The sequence below is a fragment of the Cryptomeria japonica genome, chromosome 1 (assembly GCF_030272615.1).
Source record: "Cryptomeria japonica chromosome 1, Sugi_1.0, whole genome shotgun sequence".
Classification (NCBI taxonomy): domain Eukaryota; kingdom Viridiplantae; phylum Streptophyta; class Pinopsida; order Cupressales; family Cupressaceae; genus Cryptomeria; species Cryptomeria japonica.
Window position 1 is genome coordinate 605867428 of NC_081405.1, and position 10232 is coordinate 605877659.

The 10232-nt window shown below is 35.9% G+C and overlaps 1 protein-coding gene across 1 annotated transcript in view; it reads left to right on the forward strand.

The window, feature by feature from the left end:
* The window catches only part of LOC131060082 (uncharacterized), a 54530-nt gene extending 46822 nt beyond the window's left edge, over positions 1-7708 (forward strand). Inside the window, exons 7-9 of the mRNA XM_057993182.2 lie at positions 3308-3523; positions 3747-4322; positions 7030-7708. Coding sequence (XP_057849165.2) covers positions 3308-3523; positions 3747-4322; positions 7030-7272 — 1035 coding nt within the window. The 3' untranslated portion in view covers positions 7273-7708. The remainder of the gene's footprint in view (positions 1-3307; positions 3524-3746; positions 4323-7029) is intronic.
* Positions 7709-10232: the final 2524 nt, after the last annotated feature.

Consider the following 10232-nt stretch of genomic DNA (forward strand, 5'->3'; position numbering starts at 1 on the left):
TAGGGGGTTCTCATAGAAAGGAGGTATTGACTACAAGGAGAATTTTGCTCCTACAACCAAGATGAGTACCATTCGGCTTGCCCTTGCCTTAGCAACTCAGTTTGGTTGGAAAGTTCATTAGATGGACGTTAAGAGTGCATTTCTCAATGGTGAGTTACAAGGTGAAGTCTCATGACGCAATCTCCAAGGTTCAAGGTTGTTGGAAAGGAACATCAGGTGTGCAGATTGGTGAAAGCACTCTATGGCTTGAAAGAGGCTCCTCGGGCTTGGTACATCAAAATTGACAAGTACCTGATAGATCATGGCTTTCAGAAGAGTCCTTTGGATTCTAATCTGTATGTCAAAAACACTGGCCAAAACTAAAACTCTGACCCAAATCTATAACTTATGCATTTGTGATAGGATTGTCCTTAGTCAAATGTGCAACACTGATCGAATGTGCAATTTATTTATGAAAAGTTCATCTAAGCCCAAACACATCACTGTGACAAGAAACGAAAGCAAGGATGTCACAGGTGATAAAAACGCTTCACATCCCCATATATTGGCTTTACTGTGTATCCAAAACTTCACGCTAAAGTCAATGTAAGTGAGTGAATGGACATATTTGCAAATTATACATGTGTAATTCACATGGATTCGAAGGTGGAAAGGGGAGATGGCAATGGCAGCTATCTTCATCTAGAGTTGATTTGGTATTGGGTCCAGTAATGTTGAATGCCACTACCTGAATGTAAGAGCTAAGCAAGAAGGATGAGGCACTGCAGAAGTGAACATAGTCCCATGGTGTTCTTATTGGGTCCAAAAAGGGTCAATTGTTCATAATCTTTTTGATTCAATTGACAAAAGGAAGCAAAACCCCACTTTGCTGGAGTGAACAGACATTGGATTTCTCAAGGGTCCATCCGATTCTAATTTGTATGTCAAAAACATTGGTAGTGATATTCTTATTCTTGTTGTCTATGTTGATGACCTAATTATCACTGGTAGTTTGGCACATTTGATCGATCAGATCAAACACAGTTTGTGTGAGTCCTTTGCCATGATAGACTTGGGACTTCTGCACTATTGCTTAGGTGTTGAAGTTTGGTAGACTGAAGGTAGTATCTTCATATCTCAGTCAAAGTATGCTTGCGGTTTGTTGGACAAGTTTCAGATGCAAGACTGCAAACTTGCATCCACACCTGTGGAGAAAGGGCCGAAGCTGACAACCAAATCAGATTCACCTGTGGTGAACGAATCAACATTCAAGCAACTTGTGGGCAGTCTCATCTACCTTACAGCTACTAGGCCTGATCTCAGTTTTGCAGTGAGCTACATTTCATGCTTCGTGACAGCCCCCAAGGTTGATTATTGGGTAGTAGCAAAGCGTGTGCTACATTATGTGAAGGGCACTTCTGATTTTGGTCTTGTGTACAACATAAGTCATGATCCTAGACTCATTGGTTTTATAGACTCAGATTGGGCAGGTTCCATTGATGACAAAAAATCAACATTTGGGTATGTTTTCAGTTTGGGATTAGGTGTAGTCACATGGACTAGCAAGAAGCAGCATGTAGTGGCTCTTTCCTCGATAGAAGCAGAGTATCGAGAATCAATTAAGGCAGCTTGTGAGGCAGTTTGGCTTCAGAAGATGCTTTCAGCAGGTCCTTGTCCCCTTTATGATGACAATGAAGGGGTGCTCAAATTGGCCAAGAATGCGGTCTTCCACGAGAGAACCAAGCATGTTGAACTTTATTGTCACTTCATTCGGAAGCTGGTTGAAGATGGATCGGTTTAGTTGCTGTATGTTTCAACTTTCGACAAAGGATCAAGCAATAGATATTCTCACCAAGTCTTTGAGCCTGGACAAGTTTTTAAAATTTAGGGGGCAACTTGGTGTAGTTGACAGATTGACCATTAAGGGAGGGTATTAGAATAATATTTGTTTAATTAATTAGTTAATGGTCAATAATGTAATGTATTGTACATATTAGATAGTTTCTAATTTCTTCAGTTTACGATTGCTTCATAATAGAAACATGTCTTTGTAATTGCTATATGTACATCTTCATTCATTTAATAAATCATGCAATTACCTGAACAGTTAATTTAAATTTGATGTACTAAAAACTCTTAAGCTGATATCTTTGTGATCTGGCAATGAGATCCATGAGATTGATATTCTTTAGAATTGACTTTTCAGAGAAAAATAACCCACAGCAAGCTACATTTAGAAGAATATTTTGCTCACTTGCAATAACCTAATAAGCTTCCACTTGTGTGCAACGATTGGCAGGCCCTGTTATGCTATTGCTTTGCACATGATTTTAATAACTTTATATTTCTGAGAATATTCATATTTATAAATATCTTCCCTATAAAAATCAGGGCTCAATCTGCTATGATATTTATGTTCCAGTCCTCTTGTTAAACAACTGAACACCATGTCTTCAGTACGATTTCTCTTTGCTAAAAAGGCCAAATCAGTACTGAATATTTATTTTTTCTGCACATAAAATGTCAACAAGACGTTTACAAATATTTGGCTATGAACAGTCATCTTTGCTATGGCAGTGCCTCTTCGTAGGCATCTAAACATGAAATTTCACAGCCCTTCCACAGTAAATGTGACAAGAACATTCTTGGGTTTGTGATGGATTTCTTTTCCTGAGAGTTTGATCATATGTATATGTGGTTTATAGTCTTCACATCTATTTCTAGTTCATTTTACTTGCTTCAGAACCTGCATTTTTATGCTTTTGCAAGTAGTTCAATTTTAAAAAGGGAAAATTTATGGCATGTGGTCCAAACAAGTGGAAATGATCTAACCCTGTTCAGCATGAATGGTTCCATGTTTTTCCTAACTTGGATGATTTGCTCATGTTTGAATTCAGCTGCATGTGATTTATAATTATAAGGAAGATGTCTCCTCTCAGTCCATTTTATCTATCCCAACTATTTCAATTGCTGAACCACACTTACTGAGCCTTGACTTCAGTTGATGACTTTTAAGTTTTTAACACTGAAGGAACCATCACTTGGATTTGAATGCAGTATCCTGTGAAGATTGTTGAATCTGCTTTTCGAGTTGAAGTGTTAAAACTTAAGGCAAAAATACACCTCTTGCATTGAAAGCCCTCTTTAATAGCCTTCTTAAAGGTGGATTAGGTTTTGTAAGTAGGATTGCCAAAACTCTTACTTTGTTAAGAAAGTAATAGCAACATCTCATTTAAATTTGATCTCTCTATATTATATTATATTTATCCTCATAATTTTTCACTTCAGGGTATCTGATTGCTTTTGCTATTTAATTTGGGTTGAACAGGATAAAGGTTATGCTGAGATGATATATCCAGCAAAAGTAAAATCTGTGCTTTCTCCCTCAAACTCTCAATCAATGTTGAAATCAAATTCAACAGGACAAGCAGACAATAATAATACATTATCAGCCTCATCTGAAGATCCATTGAATTCCAATTTCCCTCATTCTTTGGCCAAAGTTAAGCTTGATGATGGAAGCTGTCTCTATGCAAGATTGGTGGTAAGGTTCAAGCTCTGTTTATCTGACTCATTACTTTGATGCCTTCACACGGCTCTTTGTTAAGATACTTAAAATGATTTTAATTTAACAAGGTAGTTCACTTCACACTGCCCATAATTCATTTAGTTTACTATTTTGAGTAGCTGCCTGTGTGCCTTCCCATTATTTCTTCCAGTTTTAATCAACTCCAACTTTTGAAACTATGTTTTGATTTCATACTTAGGTTGGAGCAGATGGTGGGCGTTCTCAGGTCCGTTCAATGACAGGCTTCCAAACTAGTGGATGGGACTACAAGCAGCATGCTCTTATTTGCACTGTGGAGCTTGAAACTGAAAACCAAACTGCATGGCAGAGATTTTTACCGACTGGTCCTCTTGCACTTCTCCCCATGGGAAAGAAATTCAGCAATATTGTATGGTCAACTACTCCAGAGCAAGCAGCACAGCTTAAAGGAATGACTCAGAATGAATTTGTACATGAAGTGAACAGAGCTTTACAGCATGACTGTGGACCTCATCTTCTGTCACAAATCTCTGGAGTTCTAGATAGCACACCCTCGATATCAGAAATTTTTCAGGTCCCTCCAAGAGTAACTGGCCTGTCAACAGAACGGATGTCATTTCCGCTGTCCTTAATGCATGCACGCAGCTATGCATCAAATCGTGTTGTTCTGGTGGGCGATGCAGCTCATACAGTGCATCCTTTAGCAGGGCAAGGAGTTAACTTGGGATTTGGAGATGCTGCTGAATTGGTAAGAATTCTCAATGAAGGCATTTTGACAGGTTCCGACATCGGTGAGGTATGTCACACGTTATATGTTTTGGTTTTTTCTTTCCCCTATAAAAAATGGTCATGTTATTAAGAAAATAGAGTGTATGTTCTACAGGCCCGAAGGTACTCCATTTTGTTTTTTCATACAATTCAACTTGTGACCATCTCTGCATTAAAGCATGGGAGCTTACTGTTATATGAGGGCCAATTTTAATGTGCGAAAATGTTTAATGTATTCGTAAATTGTCATAACAATCTAGAAGGTAAAATTATTGAATCTATAATCTTGTTGAGATGCCAACATTATGAACCGTTATGCCCAACTCCACAATCAGGGCAATGTAATTTTAAGCAATATTATAGCATCATTATTTCTCATTTTCAGGACATTGCATTTTTTATAGACATAAGTGGGGCATGTTGTTGATTTTAGCTTATAATTGTAGCAAATGCTTTAAGTCGCTTGTATTAAAGAGCTTGGGTAATTAAATGGAGCAATTATTAACTACACTGTAGGGACACCATTTAGAGATATTGTATATTTGTTAAGGCTATATTTTTTTATTAGATATCATATTGAGCACTTTTGGAGTGTATAGTGTATCCTATTTGACAGAGTTGGCTTGCGTTTAAAAAATATTATAAAATAATTCAGTGACTAATCAGATCATGAACTTGGACATAAAAATGATAAAATGCATCAACTCAGGATGTTCAGATGTCAAATGTCCAATGGAATGACAAGGATGCTTGATACAAGGAAACATAGTAATGTGCTATGAAATCTATGATTATATGGTGGATGTGTTGAAGAATGATCTGTAATTGATAGGGATATTTCAATGTTCCTTTACATGGATTTAAATTTACTTAGTGCTGACACCACTGCAATTTGCCACTGAAACTGACAAACATAGTGGGGAGGGGGGATTGATGCTGTTATATCTATGGGCTTCTATCAACATCTTTCATTCAAAATACTATGAGTACATGCTCAAATCCATGCCTATTCTGCTAAAAATCAATCTCATATATTTGTTTGATATCCTCATGCTCAATTTTGATGATGTAAAACTTATGTGAATGCTGCTTGCTGCTTTGAATGAAGAACTAGCTTAAAATCAGCAAATCATAGATTTTGTTGATTTGCTTAATTGTTGGAAATGAAAATGGCTGAAGCAAGGAATGAACAATTGGGCAAGTGAAGAACAAGAAACTTCACTTAACAAGAGGAACATAAAATGTACCCTTGAGAAATCCAATGTCTGTAATCACTCCAGCAAAGTGGGGTTCTGCTTCCTTATGTCAATTGTATCAGAGAGATCACAAACAATTGACCCTTTTTGGAGCCAATAAGAACACCATGGGACTATGTTCACTTCTGCAGTGCCTCGTCCTTCTTGCTTAGCTCTTACATTCAGGTAGTGGCATTCAACGTTACTGGACCCAACACCACATCAACTCTAGATGAAGATAGCTGCCATTGCCATCTCCTCTTTCCACCTTTGAATCCATGTGAGTTACATATGTATAATTTGCAAATATGTCCATTCACTCACTCACATTGACTTTAGCGTGAAGTTCTGGATACACAGTAAAGCCAATATATGGGGATGTGAAGCGTTTTTATCACCTTTGACATCCTTGCTTCCGTTTCTTGTCACAGTGATGTGTTCGGGCTTAGATGAACTCTTCATAAATAAATTGCACATTCGATCAGTGTTGCACATTTGACTAAGGACAATCCTGTCACAAATGCATAAGTTATAGATTTGGGTCAGAGTTTTAGTTTTTGCCAGGGCTAATTCTCTCACAAATGATTGACAGATTAGGCCAAGGTTTCATTTTCTTTCAAGGAATCTTCCAGAGATCCAAGCCTCTTTCTGGTCCCATTTTGACCATTGGAAAGCTATGAAAGAGCTCTAAGCTTTGGTGGAGGTTCTCTTATGTTCTGATAAGAATTTCAATATACCATTGACAAATAGCATCAAACATTGGTTCTGAATTTTCAGTCACTTCAATCTGGATCTTGGCATACAAGGAGTCAGTCGACTATCTTGTGAGGTCATATAAACCACTGAAACATATATGTTATTTATTACAAGAATTCAATATTTCAGCTGATCAGCAAACCTGATGCACACATGATGTAATGACATGGATATAGGATTTCCTTAACCACACTTAAGATTCCAAGATAAATTAGATACGAATAAGGGAACCACTGCAATGTGCACAAAATAGTGAATGGAGCCAGCGTATGGTGCAGGTGTGCCGGCATGGAGGTAACTAAACTACATACATGAGTAGGGTTTATCCAAAGAAATGGGGAGACGATTATTATTATGGAGTAAGCAAAATTGATCTTGACAATACCTATACTTGCATGGGATACAATTCTAAGATGCTCAGAAAACAATTCTCATGCCTATGTGATAAGTTTGAGAATTTCAGTGTGTTAACAGTATTTCAACTTTTATTTTGCATTTTCTTTCCTTAGTTCAAGGCCTTATCTACATTACCTTTGGCAGTCTGTGATTTAGTTGTATTGCTAAATTCTTCAGTATTTATATATTTTATAAATGAGTAAAAGTTCATACATTGCTTTTGTTTTGTTTTCAATCTGTTTTCTGTAGATTATCCTTTTGTTATTAAGGAAATTGAGTTTCATTTTGATTCATGAAGATCATTGCTTTCAAATAGAAAATGTACGAAACATAATTTTTTTCTTGCAGATTTCATTATTGAAGAAGTATGAAAGAGAAAGGAAGCTTGTAAATCTACCTATGATGGCCATATTGGATGGATTTCAGAGGATATTTTCTGCTGATTTTGGACCGGTGAACATGTTACGTGCTGCAGCATTCAGTGGTGTTCAGTTTTTGGGCCCTTTGAAAAGGCAAGTAATGTCTTATGCTATGGGTGATCAGAAGTGGCCACTATTTCCTTTAAATCTTGACAAAGTTCTACGTTCTTGAAGCAGTTGTATACTATCCCATGGATTAGAACTCACATTCACTTTTTGTAAAAGAATGTAAAGAGATTTTACTGTTTTCAGATTCTCTTTGATTAAACTGATTAGTATTTTACATAAATTTTCTTGTTTTCTGTAAGTGATAATTGTCTCAACATAAAATTTCATTAAAATTGTAGTAAATTCACCTTGGAATGTTATGGTGTAATTTCCACTTCCATTTAGGGCGTCGTTGCAGAAGAATTTTGCAGAACTAATCATTTGAAATACTTGGCCCATTAAGTACAGTGCAAATGCAATACAAGATTAGAGGATTTGAATTTCATCATTTGACACGAATATCTGTAAATTTGTGAAAATATGAGGGACCTACTCATTTCTGATAGAGAACTTGGAAGCCTCAAAAACGAAATCATTAATCACATTTTTCATTCAATGTACTACTTGTATACCAAATAAAAGATAAATTCATTTCTCTAAAACCATTCTTGGAAGTTTGCAAAAAAGTAGGATAAATAGTTTTTCATGTTGAAGAATGTATCCAAGGAAAGGTTTTACAGAATTAGTGATAGGTCAATTTTGAGATATTAGTATAATTTGCTGTTATACCAAACTTTTTAATAGAAATTTATGTTGAAAGCTTACATTAGAACATATTCTAGAAATAATAATTTTTCTGAATAACAGGAACATATCAGATTTGGGGACATTTAGTCTTGTTTGTATTTGTTCTCATTCAAACATATTGAAATTAGTGGTATAAAACCTGTTGATCGTCATATTTGGACTGCATTTCAACGTTGAAGCCCGCTCTCAATAAGCTGGAAATTATATGCTTACTTGTCCAATACCAAAAATTGAATTTGGAATACTTGAATTGTCTGATAGGACGAGGTCTTCTCCTATGTTGCCCCAACCTTTGAAAATGGGAATGAGGAAATGCATGTAGCATGGTTTTTTTCAAGAAATGGGAATAACTAAGGCTAGTTCAACAGGAAACTTGGTTATATTAATATAGGAAACGGGTGATCCATAAATGATCTTTTTTTGTACTTTATGACGTGTTTGAAGCAGTTTGAAAAATCAGTATTTTTCTGTCTATGGTGAAATTGCTGATTACCACAGATGGTGAAAGTGAATTTATTTAGACAATATCAAATTTGCTAGGTACTGAAAACATGCAATTGTGATGTTCCAATTTTCAACGCTTTGGTTCTCTTGATCATTTTGACTCACTATTGCTTTGTAAGGCTATGTATCACCCATTATAACATGGATTGCTGTGAACTAAGAGCATGTAGAAGAGATTTAGAGTAGCAACTTTCAAGTTTTTATAGTCCTTGAATGATTTTTGCAATTGCGTAAATGGGTAAGTACTCTGTGGGAGATCTTTGGGGTCTTCGAAGTTGAAACTAAAGTTGGTTTGTGCTTGTATATCAAGCCCAAAAGGCTTAGACGAATGCAATTGCCATGTTGAGTAGTTCTAAGTGAGGTTATGCTCACATTTGCTAAAGAATTCACCCACAAATGGGGCTCACCAAGGTATATTGATGCTACTATGTGACAATCTTGTTCCCTTAGTTCTCTTTAATTCTAATTACTCTCACTTAATTAAAATGAATATTTGTTGGTCTCTAATATAAATCAGTAAGTTGGCGACTAGTGAATAGATTATCCATCTTAGTTTATGGATTAGGTGATATCAAAGTGGTTTCATTCCTTTGTAGAGTTTATTTTGAGTCATTTTGTAAGCTGATGCCTCCGATAAGATCAAGTGGAAAAGATAATCTATCTCTACAAAGAGACTAAAAATCTTGTAAGCGGAGAAATGAGTCAAGAAGCGTGACAAGAGAAGAGGAATGCATAGATGTTGAAGAAAAGTTCCTCAAGATGGATATTGACTTTGAAAAGTCTAATACAATTAATGGAGACCATGAAAAGTCTAATGGAGTCACTCATTGAAACTTTGGACAAAGGCAATGCCTACTCTAATGATGAAGATAAGTCTTTAAAGGGTGAGAAAAGTCTTCTTTAAGCAAATCTTTATTCAAGGTGAAAGCTTAGATTGAGTTTTTGTCATTCAAAGGAGATGTAGGTGTGGAGAAGCTTGACCATTTGTTGGCACAATTGGAGGTATATTATAGCATGCATTCTCTTTGAAACAAATGATTTCCTTTGTTAGTTTGAGATTAGGAAAACATGCTTTAACTTGATTTGAGTCTTGTATTTTATGGCACTAAGAAAGTAAGCTTCCATTAGTTCATGGGATCAATCTAAGTAATTGATTGAGAAACAATTTTATCTTTCATGTCATAAAGGAAAAATTTATGGAATGCCAATTTTTGAAGATGATCAAAGCATGCAAGAGTACACTAGTGATTTTTGAAGAGGGTTGCTTAAATGGATAATGAGGACCAAAATGAAGTCTTTGTGAAGTATATTGGAAGCATACATAGCAATCTTTGTAGGTTTGTGTTAGCTTCCAAACTAGTGGACGTAGACGAGGCATCTGCTCATGCTCATCACCATAAGGTAGATAGTCTTGCATATTCTCCTAAGCTAAGTAGAAGCTCAAACCAAGACAAATAAGATTGCACTTCCATGAATACCAAGAAAAAAATTGCATAAGGTGATAGGGAGAAATGGTCATTTGGAATCCTCATGTTGGAAGGTGCATCCGAAGAGATCTCACAAGCAAGGTAAGAAGGGTAGGAAAAGATCTTTTCCCACTACAACTGAAAATGGTGTAGTGGTTAATAAGGGTAAATGAATTACATGTAATTTGGAAGTTGATTCTAAGCTTTCTTTCCGTTAAAAAAATGCTGGTTTGTTGGTTTGCGAAACATCATTTAATATCAAGATTCATGTAAAGGGTCTTATGGTTTATTTATTTTATGGTTCTTATTTTCAAGCTAACTTGATTTCCCAATATTTTTTTGATAAAATTGGCCCTGTAACTTATCA